The sequence below is a fragment of the Ambystoma mexicanum genome, chromosome 6q (genome assembly GCF_040938575.1).
Source record: "Ambystoma mexicanum isolate Mex_15411 chromosome 6q, UKY_AmexF1_1, whole genome shotgun sequence".
NCBI lineage: Eukaryota > Metazoa > Chordata > Amphibia > Caudata > Ambystomatidae > Ambystoma > Ambystoma mexicanum.
The window spans coordinates 1,608,507,723-1,608,526,134 of NC_090937.1; the positions used below are offsets into that span (position 1 = coordinate 1,608,507,723).

The 18,412-nt window shown below is 44.0% G+C and overlaps 1 protein-coding gene across 1 annotated transcript in view; it reads right to left on the reverse strand.

Moving 5' to 3' along the window:
- Nucleotides 1-18,412, reverse strand: part of LOC138515386 (coagulation factor XI-like) — a 299,654-nt gene that overhangs the window by 193,011 nt on the left and 88,231 nt on the right. The window contains exon 9 of the mRNA XM_069630247.1: nt 12,559-12,665. Within this exon, the coding sequence (XP_069486348.1) occupies nt 12,559-12,665 (107 nt within the window). The remainder of the gene's footprint in view (nt 1-12,558; nt 12,666-18,412) is intronic.

Sequence of the window (18,412 nt, forward strand, 5' to 3'; positions counted from 1 at the left end):
TGATAATCCTATCACTCGCCGCATCGCCCTGGCTGACCTGCTTTTGCGGCACTAAATCATATCCCCCGCCTCTGAGCCTGTCATCAGCAGACGCGTACCGCCCATTTCACAACGCCAAAGCACGTCTCGTGTCAACATTCGCTGCGCTTCAGCTAATGACGTGTCGCCATGAAAATGGTTAGGACGCCTCTTTCCTCAATAAGTATAAACAGACCGTTTCACAACACACAGCAGCAGATTTTCGATTCCATTACTCTTTTTGTGTTACTTTGAGTATTCTGTGACTCGTTTCTGTGCTCTGGTCAGCTACCTTCGTTGCTTGTAGCCCGTGTGAACAGATACCAGTACCACCGCTATAAATTATTTTAGTTTGTTTAACACACAATTGGGCCTCATTACGACCCTGGCGGTAAGGGGTTAACGCCAGCGTTAGCTGCGCCGACCCCTTACCGTCAACTACGAGGTCCCTTAGCGCCATGGCGCTTTTAACACCTGCTTTTAGCAGGTGTTAAAATCCATGGCGCTAAGGGACCATGGAGTTAATTACGCCACCGTAATTTACGGTGGCGTAATTAACGCCTTCCCCACTCCCATTATGCCCTATGGGGCAAAAATGGGAATGGGGAAGGGTAAATGGGGATTGGGGACTTACCGCCCCGCCGACCTCGGAATGGGGCGGTAAGTCCGCCAACCACCATGGCGTAAACGTAGTTTACGCCATGGTGGTAAAGTCACGGCCCAGGCGGTAACTTACCGCCTGGGTCGTAATGAGGCCCCATGGCTACAATAATGCCCTACATGTACGAGCCCGAGTATACCGAGGAGGAACTACTAGAAAGGGAAACACGCGAAAACGATGGGTCTTCGGACGGCAGTTGGGAGGACGATTCAACAGCTGAAGAGCCTGGAACTAGTCGCATGGACGGTGTTCCCACGTGGTGCACATGCAATCGGTGCGAGCTAATGCCAACCGAGGATGAGAACTGCTGCTGCTGTGAAAACTCGGGATGCGTGGCCTACATTTGGGAAGGCGAGCCACGACCGCAATGCATCACCGAGCTGCCAGACTTCAGTGCAGCCTGCCTCACACAGTCCGTGTTGAGGATAATGATGGTGCTTGTGCACGAACTTCGCGCAACTGTTCATCCTTGTAATCCGAGTAACGTGTAAGTATACTCTGCTTGTCATTCCACTCCTATTTCATGGTCTTCTACTATATCCAAAATTACATATACATATCATTGTAACGCATGAAAGTCGTTCAATAGTGTGAAGTGTCTAGATAGCATTTGTCCGAGCAGAATGCCATTAGTTACAAGAATTGTCATTGACAACAAACATTTATTAAACTTATCTTGGTCATTTAAAAACAGTTTGTTTCATTCCTTTTCACAGGTGGTACAGGCTGGTGGCCTATCGTTCCTTTACATGGTGGCTTCACGGGAGGCTTGGACACCGCGTTCGAAGAGTGATACCCGCCTGTGCCCTTCGTGCCATAAGAGAAACGTTCCTGAGCGACAGCGGTCAGTACAGGGGTTTTTCTCTCGCTGTGCTGCAACCTGACCTGTACAATGTTTAAACTCTTGTATTTTTGTGTCATCAAAATAAGATACAAAATAAAACACCACATATATTTTAACAACGGTTGTTTTGATTTTTTAAATGAATCAAGTGTGTCTCCATTCAAGGATGGACGTCAGACATCTGTGCTCTGAATGGGTGAAGGTCAGGTCGCTGTGAAGCAGGGTGGTCACCATCTAAGCTAACATAATATATTATCAATAATGCATGCACTAAATAACACTTGTTCAAAGTCTTTCAGTCAGTTATGTCTCTATAAAAGTCACACATATATCTATACTATCAATTACATTGGATTATACAGGCATTAGGTCAAGGGTCTTGACCACTAGAATACACTGTTTGAAGTGTGGGTCTGTGCTCAAAAGAATCTCCGGTATGTGGCATTTGTTATTTATAGGCAACGATATACTGCAGTAGGGGTCTAAAGTTAGTTGGGGATCTGCTAGGGGGGCATCATGGCGTGGTCAGTGGTCTGGCACTTGAAGAGAATACCTTGCAGGGACACAGGGTCAGAATGGCAGTAAGTTTCCACTGGCGAGGGTGCGTGGGCAAGGACACGTTTGTGGAGATGAACAAGCTATGTGCTTGGTTCAGGCTGGTTCACATGCAGGACCGTGATCTCAGAAGAAGAGTGATGTGTTACATTTATTAGCTGTTGCAAATACCTCTGGAGTTTTCCAGTCAGAGTGGGAACGAGGGTGTGGGCCATGTGCTCTGCGTGCTGTACTATCGCAGTGAGGCCTGGTCACCAAGATGGAGTGGAAAGGGGGTACAAAATGGATGCCCCGTGTCCTGCTCAGTGTTCCCATCTACACGAATGTCATCCAAAGTTAACATCACATAAGGGCAAGGGGCGAGCCCACTACTGGAGGCACTTGGTACGAGTTTCTACTGAGAAGTAAAGGATGAGAGGGGCCTGATGGCCCCTCGTTCCCACACACTTGCCTGCACGCCCCAGGCCCATCCATCCCACCCCTTCTATCAAAGGCGGTTCGCACCCGGGGATGAGCGCTGGCATGGAGGGCTGTCAGGGGCGCAAACGGCCAAGGTGCCAAACAGCATGTACACTTCAAAAGGTATCCTACGCCCAGGGGCCATCACTCACATGGCCTCCTCAGACCCCGTGTCACAAACACACCCCTGTTTCTAATATTTTATAAACCACTTGATATGTCTCATGAGAACATCTTTGTGCTTTGCAAGTTAAATCCTCAACCTTCTACCTGAGAAGCACTGAGATCTATGCTAATATGCTCGTCGTCGTGCTATCTGTGACCGCTTCGAGCAAACTCGTCAGTGAGCTACCTGTGGCCATCTACCTGTTCTCCTGCAACATACTGCTCGGCCTGCTAAATCCAACTGTTTGTTGGTCAAGGTAAGGCCATGTATCCTAGTCATATTTCGGTCATTTTTACATTTAGCTATTTGCGATTACAGTACCCAATAGAGCTATGGTCATTGGTCTCATTGCTATTGACTTGAGTTTCAATTGTTATGCTATCAATAGATCTATTTATTTTCATCTGTGTCAATTGTCATCGAATTGCATCCTTCGGGGGTCCAGTCTATAATGTAAGCATGTTTTCTTTTCGTGCAAGACAGAACATCCAAGGGACGAGTCACATGTTCAGAGTTTAGTCACATAATTTAAAAAATGTCTGTAACTTATGCAAATACTAAGCCACACATGATGAACTGGTATAGTTCTGGCGACCAAAACAAACCATGCATTGAGCATGGTATGGTTCATTTACTTTTTTATGACATTTTTATTCATCAAGGTTTTATAATAATCTTGATATTTACTTTTCAGAATTTTCAACAATGCCTGCCTGTTCGATTAGCGGTTGCCCTTCGAAGATCCATGCTAAATCTGAAGGCACTACAATGCATGTATTCCCGAAAACTGTTGATCGAATAAGAGAATGGGTCAGACATTGCGGATTTCCACTGGATGAGCTGGAAAGTAGAGTCCAACAAGTCTTTGAGGACAAGAGGGGTGATCGATACCGCATCTGCAGCCGGGACTTTCCCTCGAACATGTACACCACATCTTGGGTAACAAAGAAGAATAAACGGCGATCGACACGATAATTGCTCGCAAACGCTATTCCCACTCTATTCGTCCACATTCCGCCACTGGTGAGTCAAGTGTCCGTTTTTAGCTTTAGGCCTTGCGGTAGTGTGTAGGTAGTCGAATGGATTCATTGATATTTTAGGTGTTGTTTCCAATTTGTAATACTTTCGACATTGATATGAGTGTATAGCTTTTTGAATAATGACATTTATCAATATATTATTTTTAGATTTCATAACCCACAAACGAAATCTATATATGGGCACAGGGAACTGTGCTATATTGCGCATTACTCAAGTATTCTGTCTCCTTACATGGCAATTTTAAATATTGGCATTTCATTATCAAACAATAATTTACCTTTACAACTTCTTGACTATCCCTTGAATCTGAAGTAAGAACATTCTACTTCTGTGACGTGCTCGCAGTTATCAACCACTTCTAGCGCGTATCAGGTAATCATACTTGGCTATTCCGCTACAGACTTGTTTTATGCATGTCAAGTAATAGTTTTTATGTATCGTGTGATTATTTTACCAATTGTTTGGTTTGTGCTATCCAATTGATATACACCTTAGTTGTCGTCCCCTGGTGTTTGTTTTCAGTTATAATTAGTGTTATCCATACTAATGCAAGTACTGTCTTTCAGGGAGATGCTGAAGCGTCCACCACATTAACAACAGCCCTAGATGTTCTTCTGCAGCACGAGGTATGGATACTGACAGCTCCATCGACCGTGATCATCAGGACTGGAACACTTGTCTTTTGATTGTTCTGCACCATGTTTCATTCGTGGTTAGCCATTGATAGGTACCTCTGCGGTCGACCCCAAGCGTGTGTTGTGTTTTCAATATTGTAATCCTTACTAATGCAAATACTATGTTTCAGGCAGTTGTTGAAGCGTCAACCCACGCACTTGATGCGGAGCCTGAGATTCAAGTAATTCCAGGGGGATACGAATCGGCGCAACAGCTTTCGGAAGTGCGCACCACATTGACAACAGCCCTAGATATTCTTCAGCAGCATGAGGTATGGATACTGACAGCTCCATCGAGCGTGATCATATAACGTGATTCCATTTGCTATACTTTCTTCCCTATTAACGCAAGTACTGTGTTTCAGGGAGACGATGGAGCTTCCACTACAATCACAAGATCCCATTTAGATGATGCAGATGTAAATAAATCGGAGAAATAAGTCGATTAAATCTGATCATATTTAAATATTTCCTTGATTCATTTTAGACAATGCAACATTTGTGATTATATCTTTATAAGTACCTGTGCCGTCGACCCCAAGTGTGTGTTATGTTTATAATATTGAAAACCATACTAACGCAAGAACTGTGTTTCAGGGAGTTGCTGATGTCTCCTCTTCAATACAATCAGTCGTGGCAGTCCATGCAGAACCAGAGGTATGGATACTGACAGCTCCATTGAACTAGGTCATCAGAGCTCGAATACTTGTCGTTTGATTGTTCCACACAATGTTTAAATCGTGTTTGGCTATTGAGATGTACATGTGTGTTCGTCCTTACGTGTGTTTTATGCTAACAATATTTTGATACACAGTAATGAAAATACTATGTTTCAGGGAGTCGATGGAGCCTCATTCCGTGCTGTCTATGCGGATACAGAAATTATAGTCGTTGCAGCGCAAGAGGAAGGGGAGACATGCGGATACGTATCAGAGCAACAGCGTGCAGATGTTGAAGGTCGAGTCAAAAATGTTGCAAAGAAAAGAAACAAAAATAAGGTTAGTTACAAACAGTTCATAACTTTAGAAATTGTTTTGTGCTGAGGACTATTTTATATTTTTTTCCAGTCAATTGTACTATACTTTATCTTGTGTTTAAACTGAACATCCCTCTTCCAATCTGTCCTCTAGTTACCCGTGGGTCTACGAACTATACATACACAGATAGTGAAGCGAATGAGAGATGTTGCTTGCCAGACCATTTACACTATGGAGGCTATGGAGGAACTATTAATTCAGACGTGGCGTGTTGAGACTCGGGATGCTCATGTCCAATGTACAGAAAAAGAAATTAATGTGTCCGGAGAATCCGGCAAAGTTGTATTGGACCATTGCTACAGTACGACCGCACCACCGCAACAACATGATACTGGATGTATTGAAGAAAGCTCTGAAGTAGTCGCAGATCAATTCCCACAATCTACACCCGCCAAAAAATTGCCACCAAAAAAACCTGTCGACATTGTTGTGTTCTCCCATCTATGTTGAAGTAGCAGATGTTGAAATGACAGAGAATGAAGCAGCAGCAGCACCCAACGACGCATCAGAACTTGATAGCAGCGATATTTCTTTCAAATGTGGTGATATGCCCTCAACGTCACAGGCCGAAACAACTTTGACGCAGGATGACAGTCTAATGAAAGAGGGCAAATACATAGTATTCGACAGTTGTTTGATGGATATTATAAGTATGCTGAAATGTGGGCATTCCGTCAGAGGGAAAGTATGTGGGAAGCCATTGATTCATGTGACTCGTCAAAAACAAGGCAGTAACGTCACAATACATGCCGCCTGTACATAACATCATACGTTTTCATGGTCTGCACAACCGATGCTGGGGAAACTGCCAGCAGGCAATCTACAGTGTGCAGCTGCATTACTTTTTAGTGGCTCCAGTTTTTAGAAAGTTAGAGTCTTTCTTTCAGTTTGTGGGACTCCATTTCATTTAAAAAACGCAGTACTACAAATACCAACTTGATTATCTGTTTCCGGCCATTAGTGATGCTTGTAAAATTGAACAATTGTCTCTAGCAAGTACATTCGAAGGCAAACGATTCAGGCTAGCCGGAGATGGACAGTGCGACAGCCCTGGATTTTCTGCCAAGTACAGCACCTACCACTTTCAGGACATGGATAGTAAGAAAATTGTGAGTTTGGTGGTCGTGCAGGTAACACAATGTACGTCCTCAGTGACCATGGAGAAACTAGGATTTATAAAATCAGTGGAATATCTGCAATCGAGGGGAATGCACATCGACCTCATAGCCATGGACAGACACGTTTCAATTGCCAAGACAATGAGAGAGCAGTTCCCACATATTAAACATCATTTTGACGTATGGCATCTTGCTAAATCAATCAATAAGAAAATCTCGGCTGCAGGGAAAAAAAGGTTTGGGAAGAATTTCAGAGTAGTCCCAGTCTATCAGCAACCATCTTTGGTAGAGCTCCAAAACTTGTGAAGGGTCAGTGGAAATAATACTTGAAAAATGGCGGTCACTGATGCACCACTGTACCAACGAGCACCGCTGGTCAGAAAACCTACATTTCCACCAATGTGAACATGGCCCTTTGTCCCCAGTGGAGGCACAGAAGAAGAAGTGGTTGAATCCATCTTCACCGACACACAAAGCCATTGAGAAGATTGTTTTCGATAAAACACTATCAAGAGATTTGAGGCGACTGACAGAATTCTGTCACACAGGAGGTTTGGAGGTGTTCCACAATATGTGCCTAAAGTACAGGCCAAAGCGCTTGCATTTCAGCATACAGGGCATGAGACATAGGACTCTACTAGCGGTCTTGGCCCATAACGAGAATCTCGCCCGTGAACAATCTAGGACTAAGGGTAATGTAAGGATGCCTCGCTACACTAAGGCCTTTTCAAAAAGAAGTATGCAATCGGTGATCAAACCAGTCTATGAGGAAATGGAGTTCGACTTTGTCAAAAGCCTTATTGTTGCTGTATTAGAGAAGCACAGATATGGAATTTTGAACGTTTCTGTGCAGAGCACTGATCCATTGCCAACCAACATTGCCACTGTGCCATGTCCACCCAAAGGAGAGCGGGTTGTGAAGTACAACTCCCGGTTTAAATAATTGTAATACAATTGTCTTTTTGTAAATAAATGTTATTGTACAGTGTGCATACAAAGTACGCTAACCCTAACCCCTACCTTCACCCTCCTGGGTGCCGAAAAACCTGGGTGTCATCTTTGAATTCTCTCTCTATTCACCTCATATTGCTGACCTTGTCTATATGTGTATGTATATATTTGTGTTTAATTAACTAATTTTCGCAATCTCTTGTAAATGCTGCGCACTGCTAACCGAGGGGAGGCTTGCGTATTGCAAATAATAAAACAAACAAACAATAAATCTCACTTTCAACTCAACTCCTCTGGTACTTTATACTTTCCCTGACCTTCCCCAAATAATTAAAAGTCTCAATAGTTATGGTTCTTTGGGGCTTCAAAGCTCGCAGACAACGAGGACAAAATTGGGGGCCTTAGAACGCGCCAAGCGAGCCGTTGCAGATGGGAGAGAAGCCAGTTTGCATTTGCACATTGAGGCGCACTACATAGATGGATTTGAAACTTCAAGTTCTCACAGATGGCTTTACTACGGGATTTTGCAAAGAAAGAATGTATGCTCATTTCTAGTGAAGGTCAGCGGCTTTGATTTTCAGCTCGCGCCCTGAAGAGGACCACAACTCGCACTGGCAGTATAAGGTTGTATTGTTTTTTGACCTTGAGAGACAGGGACCATGCCGAAAGAGCTTCATTTGAAGGGGGGGTGCAATAACGTAAGAGACGATAAGGCAGAACATTCTGAAACTAGACCAAGTTTCATGTTAGTTCAGTATACGAAAAATCGTTGTCAAGAGCACAGTGGGATTTACGGACTGCATTACGCAGAGACACAATGGAAATTGCAAATATAATGTAAGTAACTCTTTAGACGCTTTTATACCGGAACGAAGAATTAATTAATGGATGCATGAATAAATGAATGAAAGAAGAGCTTGGAAAATGAATAAATGAATGAAAGAAGAGCTTGGAAAAAGTTTGTGGGATCATCCTTGTAGCGGGCACATAGGCATGCAGGTCCACATTCCACACGCATGTAGACAAAAAGTAATTTCTCATTGTGTACTAACCTCGATTTATTTTGTTAGTTTTCGCATTGATTTTAGAGCCGAATATACTCCATTGCACTATCCTTGAAAGCAAATAGTTTCAGCTCGGCCTTAATAAATAAAATGAATAATATTAATAAATATCGGCTGGCGACACTAATTATACATTTTATGTTTTCAAAACAGGTATATCCTTCCCTTTTGCTACTGCCACCAGTTTCAGACACCCGCAGATGGTTTTTTTAACCGCCAGCTGCAGCTTAATGTAAACAACTGCACAATCCTGATGATTTTATGGGACGATCGCCAGGGCCCATATGCCCTTACGCGGTACTAGTGGCTAGAAGCAACATATCAACCTTTACGCTGGCCTAGTGCCTACTTGATGGAACAGCCTTGCGACAAAAGTGCTTCTTTTAACGAAAACCAACACCCTGTGTACCATAAAGGAACAGCGCGTGACTCATGATAAACTTTTATGGATTTGCGGATAGAGATAAAAGAAAATAAATGGCTTTCGGAGTTTATATGGCAATTGCTGAATATTCTATAAACGTTTAATGTCAAATAAATGTACTTTACCAAATGTACCGTGTTGCTGTTTGATTATAAAGTAGAGTTTCATATTCCGAATTGTGGCGCGCTGTGTTGTGAGTTGATCTGTGTTGGTTTCCGGGTTCTGTGTGAAGTCGCGTAGAAGACGACTGGGCGTGTTTGCCAACGCAGCACAGAAACGTCACGGAGAGAGGCGGGGAATATGAATGTTTTGATAATGTCAGGGGCGGGGGATATGATTTAGTGCCGCAAACGCAGGTGAGCCAGGGCGATGGTGCAAGTGATAGGATTATCACAAAATGGCAGCGCCCTGGTGCCTGTTTTCGTGTGCGTTTAATGGACGAAAACTCGGGTAAGGTCCATAGGAAATTTTTCTAAAATCGATCGACTTAGGCTTAAAAATACATGGCCGACCCGTAGGGGCAAAACAATTTTTGGACCAAACCATTCCTTTAACTTATCGAATAAGCTCTCCTGCCAAAAAAAAAAAATGCATCCAAAAACAATAAAAGAAATGTTCCTTTAGGAACCACCTTTCCCAGTTAAAAAATAGAACTAAAATCTCCATCTACTTTATATTTCTCAGTAAAGTACATAGACTCGATAAGATTTTCCAACATTTCCATTTGCATTTTGTGTTATGCTAATGGTGATATTGTGGCGTTTATCCCCCCTTCCAGGGATGGAATGGTGGATAATGACCTGGCAGCCCAAGTTATCAGCCCAAGCAAAGAGAGGGTGGATAACGAGGTCTCCGGACCATTATCCCCCCATTCCAGCCCCTGTAATGGGGGATGAAGGCCATTATCACCCTAGGTTCCCAAAGTGAGAACCCGGGGTGCTAAAAAAGGATTTTTCTTCCTACACCGGGATGCCTGTGGCATCCCGGTGTAGGAAGGAAAATCCTTTTCCAAGATGGCCACCATGGAAAGGGAAGGAAGGATTCCTTACGGGGCCCCTCTTCGCTTTCCATGGCAGCCTGCAGAAGGCGAAAAGAGAACCCTTTGACCACTTTACGAGCACATTTTTTTTCCTTTCAAACCTATCCCAATTTCGAATAACTTTAGCACAAAGCCAGTCCCAGGTGGACATGGCCACTTTAACCCCATATGTTGTCCCTCACGGTCATGGCCAGTAGCCTGATTGTCCAAATCATGACCTCATTCCATGACCCGGACAATCTGGCCACAGCCCATGGCCACAGGCTACACCTCAGTCACCAAAGGTCAATCACTATTTTTTGTACCTACATTATGACACTTGCCAAAAAACAAAATCCATTCAGACTTTACGAAAACATTTATATCTAGATCTATAATCTTTTTGCAAACCTTTGTGTAGATTTGTCAAATGGCACCACATTTATAAGCATTTACAATATTTTGGGAGCCCCTCTAATTCGCCCCCTCTTGACAAAATCCCACCAAACTTTGCAAAAACAATTATATGTAGATCTATTATCAGTTTGCCAAAATAAGTGTAGATTCGTCAAATTGTACTTCATTTATAAACCTTTACATGATATTGGAACCTCCCCTCTAATTGTGCGCCCCTTGACAAAATCCCACCAAACGTCACAAAAAACATTAATATCTAGTTCTATTATCAGTTTGCCAAATTAAGTGTACATTCGTCAAATGGCACCTCATGTATAAGCCTTTACATTATTTTGAGACCCCCTCTCTAATTTTGCCCCCTCTTGACAGAATCCCACCAAACTTTGCAAACACATTCAGAATCAGATAGGGAATATAATTGCAAAATCTTGCAGTTTCATTGAGTGGTGCCAAAGTTATATGCCATCCAAAAACTGCTCCCAAACATCTGAAGTGTCCCCGAACTTCTCAAGACTATTCGCAAACATCTGAACTGTTTGCAGACTTTTGCAAATGGACTATTTGATAAATTTGACAAGTGCAATGTTGTGTTTTTTAATCTGTTTTTACCGTGATGTCCGCAGACACCGGCCGATGTCCGCAAATCCAAGATGGGAGGCGTTTCCAAAAATCTGACGCACCTCACACTTCACGCCAACCAATCAGCGAACACATTTTGTGTCCGCGGACATGACGGAAGTCTATTAGCCAATTGGTTTCCTGTCCGCGGAGCGAACAGGGAAATGTGTCCGCGGACATAATATCACAAATCTTTTTGCCTTACATTTTCGTCATTTAAAAAAAAAAACTACTGGACGGATTTACACCAAATTAACAAAGGTATGCTTTCGGGACCAAGCCGCTGCTCCTGGTGGAAATCCGTCCAGCGGTTTGGGCTGTAGATGTGAGCAAAGCTTTTCCCATTATGTCTATGGGGAAAAAAATACATTTTGGGACCCTCCCTATAACTTTGCCCCCCCTGGACCAAACCTCACCAAACATAGCAAAAAATCAGAGTGGGCCATATACTTTTTTTGCAAAGTTTGGTGAGGATTCGTCCAGGGAGAGTGAAGTTATAAGCCGCCAAAAAAGTGCTCTTCCTATGGAAACAGCCACTTAACCATAACTACACGGCCACTACTGTGGCCGTGTCATATATATATCTATCCAATAATATCTTGTTTAATAAAATGTATTTAAGATTTCGACTGATTCCAGTGATAAGATGTGCAGGGGATATGAGTATCCTGAATTTAAGGATACTACATTCTTGCATTTGTCATTCACCATATGGCCAGGGATGATTTTTGTCTCCCCGGCACCCTCAATTTATTGAGGTATAATAGAGATTTATTATAATTGTTCACATTCTCCTAACGTTAGGTGTGCAATAGAGCTTGCTATCGTTTTTAGTAATGAGATTACTGCTACTTTTGCTGTAAGGCCAAATTAAGAGTTTCATTACAGAAACCTGCTAAAAACTGCCTGATTGTTGTGGAGGACAATTTGCTCATTCAAAACCATTAACCCATGTGATATTCTTGCATATCAATCTGCATGCGGAAACATGCAAACCCCAATGGAACCTTATGGAATAAACCATGAGGGAATAACTACAGCAGCCACATGACTGTGAATCATGTAGACCCTTTAGGTTACTGCATGTTTACCGCATGTAGTACCTGTAATGCCTTTAAGCTGCATGAAGGCTGTTAAACTCTAATTTGTACAGGCTTAGTGGGCATGAACACAACATGGCTCAGGATAGAGAAATAAGGTAAAGAGGCTGATGGTCTTTCCATTGGATTTTTATAGAAGCCGTCGGATAGAACCATGCATTGGCATCATGTGGGGGCTTTGCTGTAGCTCAATGGTCTTAAACTGGTTTTAACAGGTACAGTCAAAATGTAGCGCAGCCTACAACGCTTAAAGTAACGCGCCTCTGAAGCTGTAAGTGGGACATATGATTTTAGATACTACCTTCGACCGAAGACATCTAGCTTGGGCAGGAGTCAATTATCTCATGATATTGTCTTGTACAATGTTCATTACTGATATCAACATGTACTCACTTTTCTGTACACCGGAGCTGGTAAGGGAGAAGCCAGACACTGCGTTAGCCAACTGGATGACAGTTTTGGGGATTTTTGCATCTGACCTCTTCAGATTGCAAGCAAACCTAAAGGGGAACAAGTTAGAAATAAAGAACCTGCATGTAGTCTCAAATCACATAGTGCGAGCAAGAAAAGTCATCCAAATCCACTGAAAAGCTATGGAGGTGGGTTGGGACATGGCTGCAGTACATGTGATTGATACGTTCAAGAGTTTATCGTATGATATACAGGGCTTACACACAGCTGAAAGAAACTATGTTGGCTTTAACAAGGAAAAGAATGGAATTGCTGCTGAAATCACAAAAAGTAGAAATCTAGGCTGACTCCTTGGTTAACTAAATTATTTAACTCCTTCAAGGAGGTGGGGGTATTTCTCTCTCATTGGAGGAGGCTAAAGTAGTTGTTTTCTCAAAACCTCGTAAAGATTTGATATGCTGTGCATCATGTAGGCCCATAGCATTAATTAACACTGATGCCAAGCTGTATGCCAACATTTTGGCGAACCGTTTCGCCCAATTTCTCACTAAGTTGATCGCCCAAGATCAATCTGATTTTATCCCCCCTTAGCAAACGTTTCATAAAATTCAGCTTGTATGTCATCTGATAGAAACAACATTGATTGTTGAAAACCAGGCAGTTTTGCTATCACTAGATGCTGAATAATCGTTTGACCGGGTGGAGTGGTCATTCCTTTTTCATAGGCTCAATCATATGGGAGTTGGGTCTAAATGTATTAACATGGTCAGGGCGAATGACAGGTCTCCTTCCAGATCCATGGACAGCTTTCCAGGCAAATTCCTTTCACCCGTGCATCGAAGCGGGGCTGTTCGCTATCCCCCTGCTTTTTGCTATTTATTTAGTACCTCTTTTAGCCAAGAACTGGTTGACAGAGACATTAAAGAAAGCGATTTTGATGGTGAAACGCATATAGTTATAGTGTTTGCAGATGACAAGTTGAAATTAGTAACCCAAACCAAACCTGAGACATCTTTGGGGCTTTAAGTAAAGTTTTGGGTGACTTCGGGGCATTAGCAGGGCTTAAAATAAACATGCAGAAGTTAGAAATTCTCAATTTGGCAGAGGGGCAGATCTCAAAATCTACGGTTAATCGTAGCTCTAACTTCATATGGGCTGAGGGGCAAATTAGATATTTGGGGGTGAATATGACTCACTCTACTACTCTACTATATGGGTCAAATTTCCCTTTGTTGTTAAAATCAGTGGCCAAGGAACTGCAGAAATGGAATCCACTTTATGGCGCGTGGCTGGGCCACATCACCACGGTTAAAATGGTAATCCTGACTAGAGTTCTTTTCAAGCCCTTTCTGTACAGGTTCCTAAGTCCTTTTTTGTGCCCTTGAATAGGAAGGTGACCAAGTTCATAAGGCAAAACAAGAGGCCTCCCGTAGCTTTGACCACATTGATAGTACCCTGTAATAGAGATGGATTGGGACTTCCAAGCTTCAAGAAATATTATGAAGTGGTTTTGGGTGATTCAGGAATGGTTATGATATGATATGATAGATATTTATAACGCGCTTAATACCCAGAGGTTTCAAAGCACGGATCCGGGGACTGAACCTGTGTTGCTCTGTGTCATCTTGCTTCGAAGGTGGGCACGTTGCCCCTGAGCTATCCTCCTGAGACTAAGGACTGGGGACCGGTCCAACTGCTGGGTAAAAATGGACAGGGCCGTGGCGCAGTCCCCTCTCGAAGGGAAACTGTGGTTGACCAGAGGGGACTGCCCCCTAAGCAGTGTTCACTCTCTGTCCTTAGATGTTTGGGATGAGTTGGTTTCCCAAGGACCTTTGTCCTCATATTTGGCTCCCTTCACCCCTTTGTTTGAGAATCCCTAGTTTTCTCCAGGAATGGAACAGGGGGATTTTGGACAGTGGCAGAGGGCTGGTTGTTTTAAGTTGAGGGACATGATGGCGGGAAGTGGTTAAAACTTTGGAATATTGCAAACATATCTTTGGGGTGAATGAAGGAGAAAGGTTGCGATATGCGGAGCTTAGGAACTGGCTTTCAAATCGTGCAGTGAAAGGCGCAGGTTCCAGAGAATTGACAGTGTTTGAGAAGTTTGTTACCTCTCATACTGGCGAGAGGAAATTAATCTCAGCTTTATATACTATTTTAGCGTGGCGGGGGAGGGTCCACAGTGGGCATACATTAAAAATGGGAAATGTCTTTGGAAAGTGATATTCCAGGGAAACATTGGGTATATATTTGGGTGAATGTACCCAAGTTAACTAGGTCAATACAGCTTAGAGAAGCTGGATATAAAATGTTATTTCAATGGCATTATTCTCCCGCTGTCTTGCATTAAATATACTCTAATTCGTCACCTTTTTGTTGGAGAGGATGCGGGGAGTAAGAGGAATGGGTACATGTGTGGTGGAATTGTCTAATTCTTATTTATTTTATTACTTCATCAGTTATTTATATTACTCTGATACTACAAGACAGTCTTTCAAAGCACCACAAGGCAAATAGGGCAAATAAACAATGGAAAAGACAATGGGCTTCATTACGACCCTGGCAGCCATGGTATGAACGATGCCGGTACGGTACCGGCATCGTTCATACCGGGCCGCCACATTATGAGTTTGCTCGCGGGTGGCGGTATGCACGTCTGGTCTGGCCAGACGTGCATACTGGTGCATACCGGCACCCGCGAGCAGACCAGGATGCTAGCAACGGACCCGCCATTAACGGGTCTGTTGTTAGCATCCTCCCCATTCCCATTGAGCCCTATCGGGGCTCAATGGTAATGGGGACGTACCGGGTCCTGGTTCCGAAAATGGGGATTTCCAGGCCCGCAAAAGTCGGAATGGCCCGGTAATTCCCTTTTTTCGGGACCCGGACCCATTCATGAGTTTGGAGGTAGCCATGCCAGTAATGACGGCATGGCTACCTCCAAACTCGTAATGAAGCCCAATGAAAATTACCCCTGCTAACTGCGCAGGGAGTATTAATTCTATGAAAGACTAGGAGGCGAACATTATGCTTCAGCTTCTTTAATTTACTACTCCTCAGCAGTTTCAACAAACCAATAAAACCAACAACAAACACTGAAAAATGTCTCAACAGACTTTTCTTCTTTTGGAACTACAATCCCCATAGTCTCTGTAGTCCATCTCACTCCATGCTCAGCTATGAGCACTTCCTGTCCCTTAGCTCCTCCTCTCTTTTACTCGCTCTGAAAAGTCACTCTTTAAACTCCACACTAAGTCCTGATAACTGGGCGAAGACTTGAACCACTCCAAACCGAATGTCGAACTTCCTCGACTCCAGCCGACTACCTCTGCTAGTCTCCTACTTCAATTGTTCTTATGCTCTTCTCCTAGGAATAATGCAAAGCAGAAAATTCAGGGTGGTGTCAATGCATTTCCATTATCATAACATTCTTATCACATGCAATAATCCAATACTTTATAGGCAACACATAGCTTGGGTGGGAATTTAATGCTCGCCTCCTAGTCTTTAATAGAATTAATACTCCCTGTGCAGTTAGCAGGGGTAATCTTCATTCTATGACAAGACTGGAGGCGAGCATTATGCTTGTTCAAAGCTTCCCAGCACAGCGACCGCTAGGCTCTCAGTTGTCTTGAAATAAAACTCTTTAAAAGTTTGATCATTTGTCCTGTCTGCTGCTAGCATAATGTCATACTCCTGTCTTATAGGCTTTAGATGCCTTAGCTCCCCGTACTGAATGTGCCTACATCTATACCTGCTGCCTGCATGATCTCTTTAACCCATCTAGCAATAGTAGCTGTGGATACGCCCTGAAACGGCTTTCTACGCGCTATAAGCAATAGCATGGTATTTGCTGCTCTGTGTTCCGCTGTCCTTCTTTCATATTCTCTGACGCAGCTCGCAACGCACCATTTAGGCCTACTCGGAAAATACGGGTAGTGTAATGAGGAAGTACCTGTCTTAGTTCTCTTCACTATTGTGAACGTTACGCCCTCTGGCCCAAATGATCTCCTATCTACTTCTAACGCTCTCACGTCTGACACACGTTTACAAGAAACTAGGCACAAAAACATGGCTAGTTTCCCCGACAGTTGTTTTAGGGATAAATATCTGTTTCCGGGCCAGCTCTCAAATAGCTTAAGGAGGACCAAGACTTCCCAGACCGTCTTATATCACGGTTCTGGAGGTGTCTTAAAATTGGCCCCTCAAATAAGTCTAACCACTGCTGGGTGCTCTCCAGCCGGTACTCCCTCGATTGGCAGGTGTCCTGCGGATATCGCGGACTTGTACACTCCTATAGTGCGGAACGCTCTTCCGTCTTGTAACAACTGCGCCAAAAAATTCAGAATCATCACTACAGGTGCAGAAATGGGATGAACACCTCTCCCCTTACACCAGCTACTCCACTTGGCCCAAGCCGCGTCGTAGCTCCTTCTTATGGACAGAGCCCAGGATTCTGCGATGAGCTGAGCAGCCTGCTCCGAAATGCCTGGCAGTGCCCAGCGTCTCCTGATATCCTGGACGCGATGAGCGGGAGTGTCCCTCTCACTCTCAGAGGATGATATGACCCAGCTGGGTCCGTGAGCAGGTGTTCTCCTTCTGGGAGCATTCTCAGGTGATCCACTACTAATTCCACAAGAGTTGGAAACCACACTTGTGACTTCCATAGCGGGGCTACCAACAGCAGCTCCGCTTTCTCCCTCCGACACTTCGCTAGAGCCCTGCTCAGCATCATGAATGGGGGAAAAGCGTAGTGTGGGACCCTGCTCCTTTCTTGCAGGAATGCATCTGTCCCTCGAGCACCCGGGTCCAGCCTCCAGCTGAAGTACACTGCTGTTTGGGCGTTCAACCGGGATGCCAAGAGATCTATGTGTAGCGGACCCCATCTCTCGTTCATCCTCTGAAACACTGCTGGATCCAGCCTCCAATCGCTGGAGTCCATGAGGTAGCATGAGTTCCAGTCCGCTACTACATTCAGTGTCTGGGGAAGGTACTCCGCTGACCGATGTCTCTGATTGTAGGTAAAAGTGCCAAAAATCCTTTGCTAGCTCGGCTAGCATTCTGGATTTGGTGCCGCCCAAATGGTTTATGCATCCCACTGCTGATATGTTGTCCATCTTTAGTAGGACGCACAATCTCATCTTCCCCTTCGTGAAGGCTCTGATCGCAAATTACCTTGCTAGTAGCTCCAGACAATTTATGTGGAGACGGAGTTCTTCCTCGCTCCATTTCGCCCCTGTCTGTAGGTCTCTGCACCTTCCGCCCCAGCCCAGCCGGCTGGCGTCGGATTCTATAATCAAGTCTGGTCAGTCTCCAAAAAGGGCTCTCCCATTCCAGGCGTCCATATTCTTAAGCCACCATTCCAGCTCTGTCTTGGATTCTAGATCAAAGGTACTGATTGATGATACCTCAAGCCTTGCTGCAGATGTCTTATCTTTAGCCTCTGCAGCACGCGATAGTGTAAGGGTCCGGGAAATATGGCTTGAATGGAAGCTGCTAAAATCCCTGCTATTCTCGCCAGTGTCCTGAGTGATACTACTTGTCTCTGTAGGCACCCTCTTAACTCTCTCTTGATGTCGCGAATCTTCCAAGCTGGAAGCTCCAGTGTCGCTTTCCTGGTATCCAGGACGAATCCTAGGAAATCCAGCCTTTGCGCTGGTTCTGTATCTGACTTCTCTACATTTACTAGGAATCCTAGGGATGATAGCAGGTCTTGGACCCATCTTGTCTGGTATATGAGAGTCTCTCGGTCCTCGGCCAATAGTAGGAGATCGTCTAGATAGATGATCAATCTTATCCCTTTCTCCATTATTGCTGCCGCAACTGGCTTCATCAG